Source organism: Somniosus microcephalus, unplaced genomic scaffold (assembly GCF_052327205.1).
Source record: "Somniosus microcephalus isolate GS21.2 unplaced genomic scaffold, FLI_Smic_1.0 unresolved_chr4, whole genome shotgun sequence".
Classification (NCBI taxonomy): Eukaryota; Metazoa; Chordata; class Chondrichthyes; order Squaliformes; family Somniosidae; genus Somniosus; species Somniosus microcephalus.
This window is the reverse complement of record NW_028225182.1, coordinates 34829599-34849652: the sequence shown is the minus strand read 5'-3', so window position 1 is coordinate 34849652 and position 20054 is coordinate 34829599. Positions and strand designations below refer to the sequence as shown.

Here is a 20054-nt window from a genome sequence, read left to right as displayed (position 1 = left end):
CACTGCCTGCCACTCGGAAAAAGACCAGTTTATTCCAACTCTTTGCTTCCTGTCTGCCAACCAGTTCTCTATCCAAGTCAGTACCTTGCCCCCAATCCCATGTGCCTTAACTTTACACGCTAATCTCTTATGCGGGACCTTATCGAAAGCCTTCTGAAAGTCCAAATACACCACATCCACTGGTTCTCCCTTATCTATTTTACCAGTTACATCCTCAAAAAATTCCAGTAGATTAGTCAAGCACGATTTACCTTTTGTAAATCCATGTTGACTTTGTCCGATCCTGTCTCTGTTTTCCAAGTGTTCTGCTATTCCATCTTTTATAATGGACTCTAGCATTTTCCCCACTACCGATGTCAGGCTTACCGGTCTAGAATTCCCTGTTTTCTCTCTACCACCTTTTTTGAATAGTGGGGTAACATTAGCTACCCTCCAATCCATGGGAACTGTTCCGGAGTCTATAGAATTTTGGAAGATGACCAGCAATGCATCTACTATTTCTAGGGCCACTTCCTTAAGTACCCTTGGATGTAGATTATCAGGCCCTGGGGATTTATCGGCCTTCAATCCCGTCAATTTCCCTAACACCATTTCCCTACAAATACTGATTTCTTTCAGTTCCTCCCTCTCATTAGACCCTATGTTCCCTGACATCTCTGGGAGGTTATTCGTGTCCTCCTTTGTGAAGACAGAACCAAAATATGTATTTAATTGGTCTGCCATTTCCTTGTTTCCCATTATAAATTCCCCTGATTCTGACTGCAAGGGACCTACGCTTGACTTCACCAATCTTTTTCTCTTCACATATCTATAGAAGCTTTTACAGTCAGTTTTTATGTTCCCATTTATCCCGACTCTCTGTTTTCTGTTAGTTAGGCAATCCTCTATCTGTGCTAATATATTACCCCCAACCCAGTGAGCTCTTATCTTGTGCAGTAACCTTTTATGTGGCACCTTACCGAATGCCTTCTGGAAATCCAAATACAGTACATCTACTGGTCCCCCTTTATCCACCCTGCTCGTTACATCCCCAAGAACTCCAGCCAATTTGTCAAACATGATTTCCCCTTCATAAAACCATGCTGACTCTGCTTCACTGCATTATTATTTTCTAAATGTCCTGCTACCACTTCCTTTATGATGGACTCCAGCATTTTCCCAATGACAGATGTTAGGCTAACTGGTCTATAGTTGCCTGCTTTCTGTCTCCCTTCTTTCTTAAATAGGGGCATTACATTTGCGGTTTTCCAGTCCGCTGGAACCTCTCCAGAATCCAGGAAATTTTGGTAGATTACAACCAATGCATCCACTATCGCTGCAGCCACCTCTTAAGACCCTAGAATGCAGGCCATCGGGTCCAGGGGACTTGTCCACCTTTAGTCCCATTAGTTTGCCTAGTGCTTTCTCGCTAGTGATAGTGATTGTTTTAAGTTCCCACCCCAACCCAATAGCCCCTTGATTATCCATTATTGGGATGCTTTTAGTGTCTTGTACCGTTAAGACTGATACAAAATATTTGTTCAAAGTCTCTGCCATTTCCCTGTTTCCCATTATTAATTCCCCAGACTCATCCTCTAGGGGACCAATGTTTACTTTAGCTACTCTCTTTTTATATACCTGTCGAAGCTCTGTCTGTTTTAATATTTCTTGCTAGCTAGCTTCTCTCTCTTATTTTTTTAGTCGTCCTTTGCTGGTTTAAAAAAATTTCCCAATCCTCTGGCCTTCCACTATTCTTCGCAACATTGTCTGCCTTTGTTTTCAATTTGATACCATCCTTTACTTCCTTAGTTAGCCACGGATGGTTCATCCTTCTCTTAGAGTCACTGGAATATATCTTTGCTGAGTTATGAAATATCTCCTTAAATCTACAGTCTTACCCTGTAATATATTTTCCCAGTCCACTTTAACCAAGTCTGCCTTCATGCCTTTGTAATTACCTTTGTTTATGTTCAGGACACTAGCTTGAGACCTAGCTTTCTCACCCTCAAATTGAATTTGAAATTCTACCATGCTATGATCGCTCTTCCCCAGAGGATCCTTCACTTTGAGATGAATTAATCCAGCCTCGTTACACATTACCAGATCTAAAATAGTCTGCTCCCTGGTCGGTTCCACAACGTATTGTTCCAGCGTCACTGTACAGAAATGAAAGGACTTGCATTTATATAGCGCCTTCCACAACCGCAGGATGGTCTCAAAGCGCTTTACAGCCAATGAAGTCACTGTTGTAATGTAGGGAAAGGCGGCAGCCAAAATATGCACAGCAAGCTCCCGCAAACAGCAATGTGATAAATGACCAGATAATCTGGGTTTTTTATTTTATTTATTTATTTCTTAATTAATTTAAAAAAATTTTTTTTTTTATAAAAGTGATGTTGGTTGAGGGATAAATATTGGGTCCCAGGAGAGAACTCCCGCTCCCCCAGGAGAGAACTCCCGCTCCCCCTTGCTCTTCTTTGAAAGTGGCCGTGAGATCTTTTACTTCCACCCGAGGGGGGGGGGGGGGGGGTGCAGGCAGACGGGTTTAAAAATACAATGAGGATTTGGAGTGACCCCACCCACCCCCTCCCAGCTTATTTTAAAACTCAGCACGTCAGGGCCTGGTTTGAATGTGACGCTCCCCGTGGACTGATAGCCCAATACCCACTCCGGGAGTGGAGACAACAGTGGACACGAGGTGCCGGACCGTAGCCTGGGCCACAGCAGGAGAGTGAACAGCGAGTGCCTGGCAGAGTTAGGTGCACACGGTGGGAGTAGCGAAGCTGAAGCCTGCTGGGTTAATGACCGACGCCGAATGAGGTGACCTTTACCCCCTAACCCCCCCCCCCCCCCCCACGGTACTGACCTATGTCACAGTTACTTGCTCATCACCTTGGCAGCGATAGCAGATTCTTCATTCATGGCGCTGAGGACAGTGATCTGGGAAAAGACAGCATCGGTGGGGGGTTAAACACAAGAATAGACACAGCCTGTTCAATAATGCACCACTCTGCCGCTCTAAATCATTCATGTGCCGCACCAGATTAAAGCAGATGTTTGACGCAGTCGTACAGTCTAGAGTTCAAGGTTTAGCACTCGAGTCCCCCTAAACTGGTGCTGCTTAAGAGTTAACCTCTGGACAGGGACAGAGAGAGAGACACACATACACAGCGAGAGAAAGAGAGAGACACGCACGAAGCCAGAGAGAGACAGAGAGCGAGCGAGAGACGGACAGAGAGCCAGCAAGAGAGAGAGAGAGACAGAGAGCGAGCGAGACATGCACGCACAGAGCCAGAGAGCAAGCGAGCAACAGTCAGCGAGAGAGACGCTAGAGCCAGTGAGAGACAGACACAGAAAGTGAGCGAGAGAGACATGCACGCACAGAGCCAGAGAGAGAGCCAGACAGAGAGCGAGCAAGCGACGCACGCAGAGCCAGAGAGAGACAGACACAGAGAGCAAGAGAGGCAGAGAGCCAGCGAGACACACAAAGGTTCTGCCCTATTTATACACTACTTAAAACCATATCATCGTTTAAAATCAAAAAACAACACCCCTGACTATTTGGTGTCTCTGCAGCACAGGCCGAGGGAGCTGGGAGCAATAAAAACTGGCAGACTAGGTGACAAGCGTACACCGACAGCCTCCACTGTGCGAGATGTTGATTGCGGATTCAATATTGGCCCAGGACACCTTGGAGAACTTCCCTGCTCCTCTTCCAATAGCAGCCACGTGCCCTCGGTTTAACGTCTCATCCGAAAGATGGCCCCTTCGTGACAGTGCGGCACTCCCTCAGTACTGGCACTGGGAGTGTCGGTCTGGATTTTGGGCTCAAGTCTCTGGAGTGGTTGGCAAAATTACAAAGATGCGATAATAGGAAGTAAACAGCAAAATCCACACCCGACAATAGATTTTTTTTAAATTACCCAAACTTCCCTTTAAGGGCACTGGTATTGTCAGGGTACGGCCCTATGGAGCGCCTCACTCATTCGCACAGACCGAGTGCTGCTCAGCTCTTGCCAACGGCCAACCTGGCCCTGTTTTTATTCCACTTAAAGATACAGCACAGGAGGAGGCCATTCAGCCCATCGTGCCTGCGCTGGGTCTTTTGGTAGAGCTGTCCAATTAGCCGCACCCCCCCCCTTGCTCTTTCCCAGTAGCCCTGCAAATGTTTCCCAGTCAAGTATTTATCCAATTTCCCCTTTTGAAAATTACGATTGAATCTGCTTTTCCACCGCCCTTTCAGGCAGCGCAGTCCAGATCACATCGCCCGAGAGCAGGGATGACTGGAGCAACAACCACGGTTCGGCAGCCCTTCCCCAGCCCGGGTGGACCACGAACAAGAGCTGCTCCCGGGGCTGCCCATTTAATGCAGCGTAGACCGGGAATCAAACCCCACCATCAGTGCCATTATCCACTAGTTTTTTAAAAAAGTCACCTCTCTGGTACCTCTCCACAGTTGCTGGGAATTAATTGACGTTTTACCACCAAATGCCCTCCCCTCCCCTCCCACCCCACCCGTACAAAATGGACGTCATTGGCACTGGGCAGAAGTCAGCCTGACACGGGGAGGGGAACGACGAAATAAAAAAAGACTTGCATTTATGTAGCGCCTTTCATGATCACCGGACGTCCCAAAGCGCTTCACAGCCAACGAAGTACTTTTTTTTTTTTTTTTTGAAGTGCAGTCACTCTTGTAATGTGGGAAACGCGGCAACCAATCTGCGCACAGCAAGCTCCCACAAACAGCAATGTGATAATGACCAGATCATCTGTTTTTTGTTGTGCTGATTCAGGGATAAATATTGGCCCCAGAACTCCCGTGCTCTTCTTCGAAATCGTGGCCCTGGGATCTTTTACGTCCACCTGAGAGCGCAGACGGGGCCTCGGTTTAACGTCTCATCTGAAAGACGGCAGTGCAGCGCTCCCTCAGTACTGCACTGGGAGTGTCAGCCTGGATTTTTGTGCTCAAGTCTCTTGGAGTGGGGCTCGAACCCACGACCTTCTGACTCAAGTAAATACTCACCACCGTCTCCTCGCCAGCATTGTAACGCTGCTCGATGTCCTTGCCCAGCTCCGTATCAGGAAGCTTCAAGTCTTCGCGCACCTCACCGCTGTCGCCCAGGAGAGACAGGTAGCCGTCCTGAATCCCGATCAGCTGCAGGACGCCAGTGCAGAGACAGCAAGTCAGCACAGGAGGGGGTCAACCCCACACCACCACCACCCACCCCCCCCACACACACACACACTGACACACTCTGCCCCCTTCCTCTCCCAACAGCTCCTTGCTTGGCAACATAGAAACAGAAGTGGTCCAGTCAGCCCCTCGTGCCTCAGCTCCAGTTGGAGTACGGCACAATGCTCTCCAGCTACCCTCTGTACCGCACCCCACTGCCCACCCTGGACAGACGCCCACTGACCTTCGGGGGAGATGGTGAGCGGAGCCTTGGTATGGCTCTTCACTCACTCGCACGATTGCTGTATGGTCTTTGCTCACTGGCCTAGGTGTGGGGGAAGCGCAGCTCACATTTTTCACACTGGCGAAACACAAACCCCACAGGCAACGATACACACTTCAATACAGAGGCCGTCAAACACAGAGCAATCACATCACAGACCAGGTGAGTGCAGCCTCTCTGCCGTATTCTACTTGTACTACACGGGGCTGTCCCACATAATCCCACAGCCGCCACTGAGGGGGGAAGAGGGGGAGGTGGGAGCAGAGAGGAGGAGGGCAGGGAGGGAAACGGGGAAGAGAGCGCAAGAATCAGGAGCAGGACATACGGCCCCTCGAGCCTGCTCCACCATTCAATAAGATAATGGCTGATCTTCGACCTCAACTCCACTTTCCCGCCCGATCCCCATATTCCTCGATTCCCCTAGAATCCAAAAATCTATCGATCTCTGTCTTGAAAATACTCAAAGACTGAGCCTCCACAGCCCTCTGGGGCAGAGAATTCCAAAGATTCACAACCCTCCGAGTGAAGAAATACCTCCTCATCTCAGTCTTAAATGGTCGACCCCTTATCCCGAGACTATGCCCCCTAGTTCTCGACACTCCAGCCTCCCAGCATTTACCCCATCAATCTCCCTCAGAATCTTGTATGTTTCAGTGAGATCACCTCTCATTCTTCTAAACTCCAGAGTATAGGCCCAATCTACTCAATCTCTCCTCATAGGACAACCCTCTCATCCCAGGAATCAATCTAGTGAACCTTCGTTGCACCGCCTCCTAGGCAAGTATATCCGCCCAACACTGCGCACAGTACTCCAGGTGTGGTCTAACCAAGGCCCTGGAGAATTGTAGCAAGACTTCCTTACTCTTGCACTCCAACCCCCTTGTAATAAAGAGGTGTGTCAGATGGCAACACTCCAGGAGCAGCACCCCCCCCCCCCGGCGCGCAGACCAGACCTCCAGCACTGCCCCTCCCACCGATCTGCGAGGTCCCTGAATTGAATCTGGTCATTCATGTGCAAATGACTTATGAAATAATACTGGGCGGCCTGCTGGTGGCGCTGTCCAGGGAGAGTATAAATGCTCAGGCATGGGCCCAGCTTGCTCAGGACATTCTTTAACAGGAACTAGTGAAGGACACAACTAGACCTCCATGTTGAAAAACAGTTGATTAAAGCTTTGTTTAACGCTTAGACCAAGTGCCTAGTAGTTTTCTTACGTCAGTCCCTACCTGGTAGTCGGATCTTCTGATGTTGGGCACATCCATGTTATGGGTGGAAGGGCAGATGTCCTCATATTTCTTGCCGGTGAATAGATCGATGCCCACCAAGTGAACCTAGTACCAACAGAGCAGAGATGGTGAGGTGACTGGCACAAGTAACTACAGCAAGATAAGTTTTACACAGGGCAGTTTCTGTTAGAAAGGCGGACACAGAGGAATTTATAATGGAAACGCTGACAAGAGGCGTGCACAGATGCAAGATTTTTAATATACAGTGTGTCTTTATCCCTGTCTCGGAGTTCTATCTACATCCAGTTTATATAGACATTTACAGCACAGAAAGAGGCCATTCGGCCCATCGTGTCTGAGCCGGCTGAAAAAGAGCTCTCCAGCCTAATCCCACTTCCCAGCTCTTGGTCCGTAGCCCTGCAGGTTACGGCACTTCAAGCGCATATCCAAGTACTTTTTAAATGCGATGAGGGTTTCTGCCTCTACCACCCCACCACCCTCTGGGTGAAAAAAGTTCTCCTCAACTCCCCTCTAATCCTTCTACCAGTTACTTTAAATCTACAGCCCCTGGTTATAGAAACATACAAGATAGGAGCAGGAGTAGGCCATTCGGCCCCTCGAGCCTGCTCCGCCATTCAATGAGATCATGGCTGATCCTCCAAATTCAGTACCCGGTCCCTGCTTTCTCCCCATATCCCTTGATCCCTTTAGCCTTAAGAAATATATCCAACTCCTTCTTGAATATATTTAATGAATTGGTCTCAACTGTCTTCTGTGGTAGAGAATTCCACAGGTTCACCACTCTCTGGGTGAAGAAATTCCTCCTCATCCGTCCTTGATGGCTTACCCCTTATCCTTAGACTGTGACCCCTGGTTCTGGACTCCCCCAGCATCGGGAACAGCCTTCCTGCATCTAGTCTGTCTTATGTGGCTCAGTGTCAATTTTTGTTTGATAACGCTCCTGTGAAGCGCCTTGGGACGTTCTACTATGCCAAAGGCACGATACCAACACAAGTTGTTGTCTTGCGCACCTCCCGCCCCCCCCCCCCCCCCGATTTCCAGGTGCCTGGCAGCAGAGGGTACATCAGCGTTAAGCAAACATCTTCCGACGTGTTACGAGCCTCCAGCTGCTTGTTCAGCCCCGGGGGTCTGGGGCTTCTCCTGAAGGTGGTTTGACCCCTCTGCTAAGGGAAATAGGTCCTCCCTATCCACTGTCTAGGCCTCTCAATTTTATACACCTCAATTAAATCTCCCCGAAACCGCCTCTGTTCTCTAGAAAACAACCCCAGCCTATCCAATCTTTCCTCACAGCTAAAATTCTCCAGTCCCGGCAACATCTTCTTAAATCCCCTCTCTACCCTCAAGTGCGATCACATCTTTCCTGTAACGTGGTGACCAGAATCGTACGCTGTACTCTAGCTGTGGCCTAACTCGTGTTTTATACAGTTCAAGCATAATTTCCTGCTCTTCTATTCTATGTAAATCTGCCTATACCTATTTATCTCTATATCTCTGTCTATGCATCGCGTCTGTCACTCTATCCAAATGTCTATGCAAAGAGATGGTGGCCATGCGCTTTGGGACAAATGGCCGAGAATGGTTCCTATGTTGCAGCATTTGCTTCATGCTCATGACAATGGGGCCTGCGGTGGCTTGGACTGTCCAGAGTGACCATGTACAGAGCCTGCGCCCTCTGTATGGAGCTCGGACTGTCCACAGTGACCATGTACAGAGCCTGCGCCCTCTGTATGGAGCTCGGACTGTCCACAGTGACCATGTACAGAGCCTGCGCCCTCGGTACGGAGCTCGGACTGTCCGGAGTGACCACGTACAGAGCCTGCGCCCTCTGTACGGAGCTCGGACTGTCCGGAGTGACCACGGACAGAGCCTGCGCCCTCTGTACGGAGCTCGGACTGTCCGGAGTGACCACGTACAGAGCCTGCGCCCTCTGTACGGAGCTCGGACTGTCCGGAGTGACCACGTACAGAGCCTGCGCCCTCTGTACGGAGCTCGGAGTGACCACGTACAGAGCCTGCGCCCTCTGTACGGAGCTCGGACTGTCCGGAGTGACCACGTACAGAGCCTGCGCCCTCTGTACGGAGCTCGGACTGTCCGGAGTGACCACGTACAGAGCCTGCGCCCTCTGTACGGAGCTCGGACTGTCCGGAGTGACCACGTACAGAGCCTGCGCCCTCTGTACGGAGCTCGGACTGTCCGGAGTGACCACGTACAGAGCCTGCGCCCTCTGTACGGAGCTCGGACTGTCCGGAGTGACCACGTACAGAGCCTGCGCCCTCTGTACGGAGCTCGGACTGTCCGGAGTGACCACGGACAGAGCCTGCGCCCTCTGTACGGAGCTCGGACTGACCACGGACAGAGCCTGCGCCCTCTGTACGGAGCTCGGACTGTCCGGAGTGACCACGGACAGAGCCTGCGCCCGCTGTACGGAGCTCGGACTGTCCGGAGTGACCACGGACAGAGCCTGCGCCCGCTGTACGGAGCTCGGACTGTCCGGAGTGACCACGGACAGAGCCTGCGCCCGCTGTACGGAGCTCGGACTGTCCGGAGTGACCACGGACAGAGCCTGCGCCCGCTGTACGGAGCTCGGACTGTCCGGAGTGACCACGGACAGAGCCTGCGCCCGCTGTACGGAGCTCGGACTGTCCGGAGTGACCACGGACAGAGCCTGCGCCCGCTGTACGGAGCTCGGACTGTCCGGAGTGACCACGGACAGAGCCTGCGCCCGCTGTACGGAGCTCGGACTGTCCGGAGTGACCACGGACAGAGCCTGCGCCCTCTGTCCGGAGCTCGGACTGTCCGGAGTGACCACGGACAGAGCCTGCGCCCTCTGTACGGAGCTCGGACTGACCACGGACAGAGCCTGCGCCCTCTGTACGGAGCTCGGACTGACCACGGACAGAGCCTGCGCCCTCTGTACGGAGCTCGGACTGACCACGGACAGAGCCTGCGCCCTCTGTACGGAGCGCGGACTGTCCGGAGTGACCACGGACAGAGCCTGCGCCCTCTGTACGGAGCTCGGACTGTCCGGAGTGACCACGGACAGAGCCTGCGCCCTCTGTACGGAGCTCGGACTGTCCGGAGTGACCACGGACAGAGCCTGCGCCCTCTGTACGGAGCTCGGACTGTCCGGAGTGACCACGGACAGAGCCTGCGCCCTCTGTACGGAGCGCGGACTGTCCGGAGTGACCACGGACAGAGCCTGCGCCCTCTGTACGGAGCTCGGACTGTCCGGAGTGACCACGGACAGAGCCTGCGCCCTCTGTACGGAGCTCGGACTGTCCGGAGTGACCACGGACAGAGCCTGCGCCCTCTGTACGGAGCTCGGACTGTCCGGAGTGACCACGGACAGAGCCTGCGCCCTCTGTACGGAGCTCGGACTGTCCGGAGTGACCACGGACAGAGCCTGCGCCCTCTGTACGGAGCTCGGACTGTCCGGAGTGACCACGGACAGAGCCTGCGCCCTCTGTACGGAGCTCGGACTGTCCGGAGTGACCACGTACAGAGCCTGCGCCCTCTGTACGGAGCTCGGACTGTCCGGAGTGACCACGTACAGAGCCTGCGCCCTCTGTACGGAGCTCGGACTGTCCGGAGTGACCACGTACAGAGCCTGCGCCCTCTGTACGGAGCTCGGACTGTCCGGAGTGACCACGTACAGAGCCTGCGCCCTCTGTACGGAGCTCGGACTGTCCGGAGTGACCCTGGACAGAGCCTGCGCCCTCTGTAGGGAGCTCGGACTGACCACGGACAGAGCCTGCGCCCGCTGTACGGAGCTCGGGCTGTCCGGAGTGACCACGGACAGAGCCTGCGCCCGCTGTACGGAGCTCGGGCTGTCCGGAGTGACCACGGACAGAGCCTGCGCCCTCTGTACGGAGCTCGGACTGTCCGGAGTGACCACGTACAGAGCCTGCGCCCTCTGTACGGAGCTCGGACTGTCTGGAGTGACCACGTACAGAGCCTGCGCCCTCTGTACGGAGCTCGGACTGTCCGGAGTGACCCTGGACAGAGCCTGCGCCCTCTGTAGGGAGCTCGGACTGACCACGGACAGAGCCTGCGCCCGCTGTACGGAGCTCGGACTGTCCGGAGTGACCACGTACAGAGCCTGCGCCCTCTGTACGGAGCTCGGACTGTCCGGAGTGACCACGGACAGAGCCTGCGCCCTCTGTACGGAGCTCGGACTGTCCGGAGTGACCACGGTCAGAGCCTGCGCCCTCTGTACGGAGCTCGGACTGACCACGGACAGAGCCTGCGCCCGCTGTACGGAGCTCGGACTGTCCGGAGTGACCACGGACAGAGCCTGCGCCCGCTGTACGGAGCTCGGACTGTCCGGAGTGACCACGGACAGAGCCTGCGCCCGCTGTACGGAGCTCGGACTGTCCGGAGTGACCACGGACAGAGCCTGCGCCCGCTGTACGGAGCTCGGACTGTCCGGAGTGACCACGGACAGAGCCTGCGCCCGCTGTACGGAGCTCGGACTGTCCGGAGTGACCACGGACAGAGCCTGCGCCCGCTGTACGGAGCTCGGACTGTCCGGAGTGACCACGGACAGAGCCTGCGCCCGCTGTACGGAGCTCGGACTGTCCGGAGTGACCACGGACAGAGCCTGCACCCTCTGTACCGAGCTCGGACTGTCCAGAGTGACCACGGACAGAACCTGGACCCTCTGTACGGAGCTCGGACGGTCCACAGTGACCATGGACAGAGCCTGCACCCTCTGTACGGAGCTCGGACTGTCCACAGTGACCACGGACAGAGCCTGCACCCTCTGTACGGAGCTCGGACTGTCCACAGTGACCACGGACAGAGCCTGCACCCTCTGTACGGAGCTCGGACTGTCCGGAGTGACCATGGACAGAGCCTGCACCCTCTGTACGGAGCTCGGACTGTCCACAGTGACAGTGGACAGAGCCTGCACCCTCTGTACGGAGCTCGGACTGTCCACAGTGACCATGTACAGAGCCTGCACCCTCTGTACGGAGCTCGGACTGTCCGGAGTGACCCTGGACAGAGCCTGCACCCTCTGTACGGAGCTCGGACTGTCCGGTGTGACCACGGACAGAGCCTGCACCCTCTGTACGGAGCTCGGGCTGTCCGGAGTGACCATGGACAGAGCCTGCACCCTCTGTACGGAGCTCGGACTGTCCGGAGTGACCATGGACAGAGCCTGCACCCTCTGTACGGAGCTCGGACTGTCCAGAGTGACCATGGACAGAGCCTGCGCCCTCTGTACGGAGCTCGGACTGTCCACAGTGACCATGGACAGAGCCTGCACCCTCTGTACGGAGCTCGGACTGTCCGGAGTGATCACGGACAGAGCCTGCACCCTCTGTACGGAGCGACCATGGACAGAGCCTGCACCCTCTGTACGGAGCTCGGACTGTCCACAGTGACCACGGACAGAGCCTGCACCCTCTGTACGGAGCTCGGACTGTGCGGAGTGACCATGGACAGAGCCTGCACCCTCTGTACGGAGCTCGGACTGTCCGGAGTGACCACGGACAGAGCCTGCACCCTCTGTACGGAGCTCGGACTGTCCACAGTGACCATGGACAGAGCCTGCACCCTCTGTACGGAGCTCGGACTGTCCACAGTGACCACGGACAGAGCCTGCACCCTCTGTACGGAGCTCGGACTGTCCGGAGTGACCATGGACAGAGCCTGCACCCTCTGTACGGAGCTCGGACTGTCCACAGTGACCACGGACAGAGCCTGCACCCTCTGTACGGAGCTCGGACTGTCCACAGTGATCACGGACAGAGCCTGCACCCTCTGTACGGAGCTCGGACTGTCCGGAGTGACCATGTACAGAGCCTGCACCCTCTGTACGGAGCTCGGACTGTCCGGAGTGACCACGGAGAGAGCCTGCACCCTCTGTACGGAGCTCGGACTGTCCGGAGTGACCATCGGCAGAGCCTGCACCCTCTGTACGGAGCTCGGACTGTCCGGAGTGACCATGGACAGAGCGTGCACCCTCTGTACGGAGCTCGGACTGTCCGGAGTGACCATGGACAGAGCCTGCACCCTCTGTACGGAGCTCGGACTGTCCGGAGTGACCACGGACAGAGCCTGCACCCTCTGTACGGAGCTCGGACTGTCCGGAGTGACCACGGACAGAGCCTGCACCCTCTGTACGGAGCTCGGACTTTCCGGAGTGACCATCGGCAGAGCCTGCACTCTGTACGGAGCTCGGACTGACCACGGACAGAGCCTGCACCCTCTGTACGGAGCTCGGACTGTCCGGAGTGACCATGGACAGAGCCTGCACCCTCTGTACGGAGCTCGGACTGTCCGGAGTGACCATGGACAGAGCCTGCACCCTCTGTACGGAGCTCGGACTGTCCGGAGTGACCACGGACAGAGCCTGCACCCTCTGTACGGAGCTCGGACTGTCCACAGTGAACATGGACAGAGCCTGCACCCTCTGTACGGAGCTCGGACTGTCCACAGTGACCATGGACAGAGCTCGAACCCTCAGAGTTCCCAAGCTGTCCCACTGGTGGAATGAAGGGGTCGAGCTGCACCTGAAAATGACCACCCCTCGCTCGGGTGAGTGTGTCGGCAGACGCGGGCGACCGAGCTCAGCCGGTATTTCACATGCACCCTCGCCAGCTGGGATCAGACAAGAGGATTCAGGAGCCCCTCACACTGGCCCCTTCCGTACACACCAGACACTGAAGTAACACCCCCACCCCGCCTCCGTTGAGATCAGCGACCTCAGCACAGAACAGGAAGCAAGCCCAGAGCCTGAACAAGCTCGTACCTTTAACACAATAAATACGGCAAGGCACTTCACAGAGAGGGAAGACAGTCTCATCATTGTTTTCAAATTCCTCCATGGCCTCGCCCCTCCCTCTCTCTCTAATCTCCTCCAGTCCCCCAAACCCCAGCGATATCTACGATTCTCCAATTCTGGCCTCTCGAGTATCCCCGATTTTAATCGCTCCACCATTGGCGGCCGTGCCTTCAGCTGCCTGGACCCTGAGCCTCTCCGTCTCTCGTTCCTCCTTTAAGCCGCTCCTTAAAACCGACCTCTTGGCCCCAATATCGCCTCGGGTGTCACATTTTGTTTTATAACACTCCTGTGAAGCACGTGGGACATTTTACTATGTTAAAGGCGCCGTATAAATGCACATTGTTGTGCAATATTTCAAGAAAAAAAAGGGGCCGGGGGGGGTGTGGGGAGGGGGGTAACAGTCCGGTGGGGAGGAGGCTTTTGACTAGAGAAGGAGTTAGGCAGAGCGTTCCAGGTTGAGCCAAGGTGGCTGAAGGCTGTGTCACTGGCAGGAGAGGCAGGAGGCAGACACAGGAAGCCAGAAACAGAAGATAGGAGCAGGAGTAGGCCATTCGGCCCCTCAAGCCCGTTCCACCATTCAATAAGATCATGGCTGATCAGTCGCTCTCTCTCTCTCTTCCCCCCCCAGTCGCTCTCTCTCTTTCCCCCCCCCCCCCCCCGGTCGCTCTCTCTCTCCCCCCCCCCCCCCGGTCGCTCTCTCTCTTCCCCCCCCCCCCCCGGTCGCTCTCTCTCTTCCCCCCCGGTCGCTCTCTCTCTTCCCCCCCGGTCGCTCTCTCTCTTCCCCCCCGGTCGCTCTCTCTCTTCCCCCCCGGTCGCTCTCTCTCTTCCCCCCCGGTCGCTCTCTCTCTTCCCCCCCCCAGTCGCTCTCTCTCTCTTCCCCCCCCAGTCGCTCTCTCTCTCTTCCCCCCCCAGTCGCTCTCTCTCTTCCCCCCCCCAGTCGCTCTCTCTCTTCCCCCCCCAGTCGCTCTCTCTCTTCCCCCCCAGTCGCTCTCTCTCTTCCCCCCCAGTCGCTCTCTCTCTTCCCCCCCCAGTCGCTCTCTCTCTTCCCCCCCCCAGTCGCTCTCTCTCTTCCCCCCCAGTCGCTCTCTCTCTTCCCCCCCAGTCGCTCTCTCTCTTCCCCCCCCAGTCGCTCTCTCTCTTCCCCCCCAGTCGCTCGCTCTCTCTTCCCCCCAGTCGCTCTCTCTCCCCCCCAGTCGCTCTCTCTCTTCCCCCCAGTCGCTCTCTCTCTTCCCCCCAGTCGCTCTCTCTCTTCCCCCCAGTCGCTCTCTCTTTCCCCCCCCAGTCGCTCTCTCTCTTCCCCCCCCCCCAGTCGCTCTCTCTCTTCCCCCCCAGTCGCTCTCTCTCTTCCCCCCCCAGTCGCTCTCTCTTCCCCCCCCAGTCGCTCTCTCTCTTCCCCCCCCCCCAGTCGCTCTCTCTCTTCCCCCCCCCCAGTCGCTCTCTCTCTTCCCCCCCCAGTCGCTCTCTCTCTTCCCCCAGTCGCTCTCTCTTCCCCCCCAGTCGCTCTCTCTCTTCCCCCCCAGTCGCTCTCTCTCTTCCCCCCCCCCCAGTCGCTCTCTCTCTTCCCCCCAGTCGCTCTCTCTCTTCCCCCCAGTCGCTCTCTCTCTTCCCCCCCCCAGTCGCTCTCTCTCTTCCCCCCCCAGTCGCTCTCTCTCTTCCCCCCCCCGTGTCGCTCTCTCTCTTCCCCCCCCCAGTCGCTCTCTCTCTTCCCCCCCCAGTCGCTCTCTCTCTTCCCCCCCAGTCGCTCTCTCTCTTCCCCCCCAGTCGCTCTCTCTCTTCCCCCCCAGTCGCTCTCTCTCTTCCCCCCCCAGTCGCTCTCTCTCTTCCCCCCCCAGTCGCTCTCTCTCTTCCCCCCCCAGTCGCTCTCTCTCTTCCCCCCCAGTCGCTCTCTCTCTTCCCCCCCAGTCGCTCTCTCTCTTCCCCCCCCAGTCGCGCTCTCTCTCTTCCCCCCCCAGTCGCTCTCTCTCTTCCCCCCCCCCAGTCGCTCTCTCTCTTCCCCCCCCCAGTCGCTCTCTCTCTTCCCCCCCCCAGTCGCTCTCTCTCTTCCCCCCCCCAGTCGCTCTCTCTCTTCCCCCCACAGTCGCTCTCTCTCTTCCCCCCCCGGTCGCTCTCTCTCCCCCCCAGTCGCTCGCTCTCCCCCCCCAGTCGCTCTCTCTCTCTCACTTCCAACAACAACATGCCCTCAAAAAACCCTCGGCACATCCGGGCACTCCAGCTAGTATTTAATAAATTGACCTCAACTGCCTTGTGTGGTAGAGAATTCCACAGGTTCACCATAGAAACATAGAAGATAGGAGCAGGAGTAGGCCATTCGGCCCCTCGAGCCTGTTCCGCCATTCAATGAGATCATGGCTGATCATCCAAATTCGGTACCCGGTCCCTGCTTTCTCCCCATACCCCTTGATCCCTTTAGCCTTAAGGAATATATCCAACTCCTTCTTGAATATATTTAATGAATTGGCCTCTACTGCCTTCTGTGGTAGAGAATTCCACAGGTTCACCACTCTCTGGGTGAAGAAATTCCTCATTTCTGTCCTAAATGGCGTACCCTTTATCCTTAGACTGTGACCCCTGGTTCTGGACTCCCCCGACCATCGGGAACATCTTTCCTGCATCTAGTCTGTCCCGTCCTGTCAGAATTTTATAAGTTTCAATGAGATCCCCTCTCATTCTTCTAAACTCCAGTGAGTACAAGCCCAATCGACCCAATCTCTCCTCATACCTGGGATGGCAGGAATGACGTATCAGCCTGGTGAATCTTCACTGAACTCCTTCCATGGCAAGAACATCCTTCCTCAGATAAGGCGACCAAAACTGCACACAATACTCAAGATGTGGTCTCACCAAGGCCCTGTACAACTGCAGCAAGACATCCTTGTTCCTGTACTCAAACCCTTGTAGGGGTTCGCAAAAATCCCCTCCGTCCCCAAAGATCGGGAAATATTAATCTACATCGTGGACGAAGACTTTGCGTGATTTAAATTGCCTCTGGGTTGGACAATGTTTTAAAACGTGCCCAGAACCGCAAAAGGCTGCGTTGAGCTAGGCAGCACTTGGGCAACACCGGAATCAAAGAACTTTGTAAAAAAAACACACACCTTAAGACAGTACATTTTATTTTAAAAATGCACTCGAGTTTGGTAATTTGCCCAGGGATCAAATGGCCGTCAGAAACATGGCCAAGGACAAAGGGGCCTGGAAGCTGCTTTCTGTGTCTGTGAAGCCATGGCAGTCAAATTCTGTCAATCAAAAGGGAGTTTCCCCTCCCTCCAGAGACAATCCATGTTTGTTTGCAAGAAACTGCTACCTTGTTGACATAAGGGATTAAACCACTTGAGGCTGCAGCTTCAGTGACCACAATGGGTTTCTGTTTACATAGTAATACAACTCCATTCAAAACCCATCAGGGTGAATGGAGATGGTTCGAAGGCTCAGCACAGACTTTTGAAAAAGACACTCAAACTAAGAAAAGGAACAGTTTAAGAATGAATGGGTTTGAATCACCCATTACTAGACAATGGGGCAGTTGTATCCCTTTTGTTAGCCCAGAAAACTCCAGATGTGGGCGGGAACATTTCAGCCCCCAGAATGAAGACACATTAAAACCACTCCAAGCTTTATTCGAAACCCATCCCAGACAATAGGGCAGTTGGATCCCTTTTGCTTTAGCCCAGATGAACTTGGGTTTGGGCAGGAACATCTCGGCCCCAATGTTGGGGTATATAAAGATAGCTTCTGAGAAGCATCTCTCTCTCTCGCCTGCCTTCTACAGTGTGGAAGTCTGTCTGAAGAAGTAAGAACACCAGCAGTTTACTTTTAAAACACTGGGGTGTTTCTTTGCTTCAGGACAGTGAAGATCTCGTGGAGCATGGCGCTGGCATTATAGTGGTGAGCATATATTTTTCTGGCCTTCCACAAGTCAACTTAGTGAGAAGTAAAGGGGTGGTAATTTAAGGGAAATGTTGCTAAGATTGGAAGGTTAACATTGTAGCCATTTATCCCTCGTTTTTGCCGTCTGCCTTCCCGTTAAGCAATTTTACAGTGATTACTAAAATCGTGTGGTGTCGTTTCTTAGTTTAATAAAATTTGACTCTCTCATATCCAGACCATTTGTCCGTTTTAATATATCATTCATTACAAGTTCCTCCAGTCAGAACTGGGAGGGTGGGTTTAGCGATTCGAAACCGCTGATTGGGATTGGTCAGAGTGCAGCAGCAAAAAGCTGCTTGACCAGGTAAATTACCGTAAATCAGGTAAAGGAAGGTAAATTACTATAAACCAGGTAAAAGATGCCCCCCTACACCCTCTCGCTACAAAGGCCAACATACCATTTGCCTTCTTAACCACCTGCTGCACCTGCATGCTTACCTTCAGCGACTAGTGCACAAGGACACCCAGGTCTCGTTGCACTTCCCCTTCTCCCAATCTATTGCCATTCAGATAATAATCTGCCTTCCTGTTTTTGCCACCAAAGTGGATAACCTCACATTTATCCACGTTATATTGCACCTGCTATGCTTCTGCCCAATCACCCAACCTGTCCAAATCATCCTGGAGTTTCTCGGCATCCTCCTCACAGCACACACGCCTACCCAGCTTTGTGTCGTCTGCAAATTTGGAGATATTACATCTATTTCCCTTGTCTAGATCATTAATATATATTGTGAATAGCTGGGGTCCAAGGACCGATCCCTGCGGTACCCCACTAATCACTGCCTGCCACTCGGAAAAAGACCCGTTTATTCCAACTCTTTGCTTCCTGTCTGCCAACCAGTTCTCTATCCAAGTCAATACCTTGCCCCCAATCCTGTGTGCCTTAACTTTACACGCTAATCTCTTATGCGGGACCTTATCGAAAGCCTTTTGAAAGTCCAAATACACCACATCCACTGGTTCTCCCTTATCTATTTTACCAGGTACATCCTCAAAAAATTCCAGTAGATTAGTCAAGCACGATTTACCTTTTGTAAATCCATGTTGACTTTGTCCGATCCTGTCACTGTTTTCCAAGTGCTCTGCTAGTACATCTTTTATAATGGACTCTAGCATTTTCCCCACTACCGATGTCCGGCTTACCGGTCTATAATTCCCCGTTTTCTCTCCACCACCTTTTTTGAATAGTGGGGTAACATTAGCTACCCTCCAATCCATGGGTACTGTTCCAGAGTCCATCGAATGTTGGAAGATGATCAGCAATGCATCTACTATTTCTAGGGCCACTTCCTTAAGTACCCTAGGATGTAGATTATCAGGCCCTGGGGATTTATCGGCCTTCAATCCCATCAATTTCCCTAACACCATTTCCCTACAAATACTGATTTCTTTCAGTTCCTCCCTTTCATCAGACCCTATGTTCCCCGACACCTCTGGGAGGTTATTTGTGTCCTCCTTTGTGAAGACAGAACCAAAGTATGTATTTAATTGGTCTGCCATTTCTTTGTTCCACATTATAAATTCCCCCGATTCTGACTGCAAGGGACCTACGCTTGACTTCACCAATCTTTTTCTCTTCACATATCTATAAAAGCTTTTACAGTCAGTTTTTATGTTCCCTGCTAGCTTACTTTCATATTCTATTTTCCCTTTCTTAATTAATCCCTTTGTCCTCCTTTGTTGAATCCTAGACTGCTCCCAATCCTCAGGTTTACTGCTTTTTCTGGCCAATTTATATGTCCGCTCCTCGGATCTTATGCTATCCCTAATTTCCCTTGTTAGCCACGGTTGAGTCACCTTTTTTGTTTTATTTTTATGCCAAACTGGGATGAACAAATTCTGTAGTTCATCCATGCGGTCTTTGAATGTTTGCCATTGCCTATCCACTGTCAACCCTTTGAGTGACATTCCCCAATCAATCCTACCCAACTCGCGCCTCAGACCATCGTAGTTTCCTTTATTTAAATTCAGGACCCTAGTCTCCGAGTCAACTACTTCATTCTCCATCTTAATGAAGAATTCGATCATATTATGATCACTCCGTACAACAAGATTGCTAATTAATCCTTTCTCGTTACATAATACCCAGTCTAAGATGGCCTGATCTCCGGTTGGTTCCTTGACATATTGGTCCAGGAAACCATCCCGTAAACACTCCAGGAATTCCTCTCTCTGGGTGAAGAAAATCCTCCTCAGCTCAGTCCTAAATGGCTTACCCCTTATCCTTAGACTGTGACCCCGGGTTCTGGACTCCCCCACCATCAGGAACATCCTTCCTGCATCTAGTCTGTGTAGTCCTGTTAGAATTTTGTAAGTTTCAATGAGATCCCCTCTCATTCTTCTAAACTCTAGCGGATATAAGCCTAATCGACCCAATCGCTCCTCATACGTCATTCCTGCCATCCCAGGTATCAGCCTGGTGAATCTTCGCTGCACTCTCTCCGTGGCAAGAACATCCTTCCTCAGATAAGGCAATCAAAACTGCACACAATACTCAAGGTGTGGTCTCACCAAAGCCCTGTACAACTGCAGCAAGACATCCTTGTTCCTGTACTCGAATCCTCTCGCTATGAAGGCCAACATACCATTTGCCGCCTTAACCGCCTGCTGCACCTGCATGCTTACCTTCAGCGACTGGTGCACAAGGACAC

At 53.5% G+C, this 20054-nt stretch overlaps 1 protein-coding gene across 2 annotated transcripts in view; it reads right to left on the bottom strand.

Annotated features, from left to right (window-relative positions):
• The window catches only part of LOC147090505 (eukaryotic translation initiation factor 5A-1-like), a 44599-nt gene that overhangs the window by 3971 nt on the left and 20574 nt on the right, over positions 1 to 20054 (bottom strand). For both annotated transcript variants that reach the window (XM_085977282.1, XM_085977281.1), the window contains exons 3-5: positions 6663 to 6767; positions 5003 to 5134; positions 2846 to 2919 (exon numbers count right to left, since the gene is read on the bottom strand). In XM_085977282.1, coding sequence (XP_085833408.1) covers positions 2857 to 2919; positions 5003 to 5134; positions 6663 to 6767 — 300 coding nt within the window. In that variant the 3' untranslated portion in view covers positions 2846 to 2856. The remainder of the gene's footprint in view (positions 1 to 2845; positions 2920 to 5002; positions 5135 to 6662; positions 6768 to 20054) is intronic.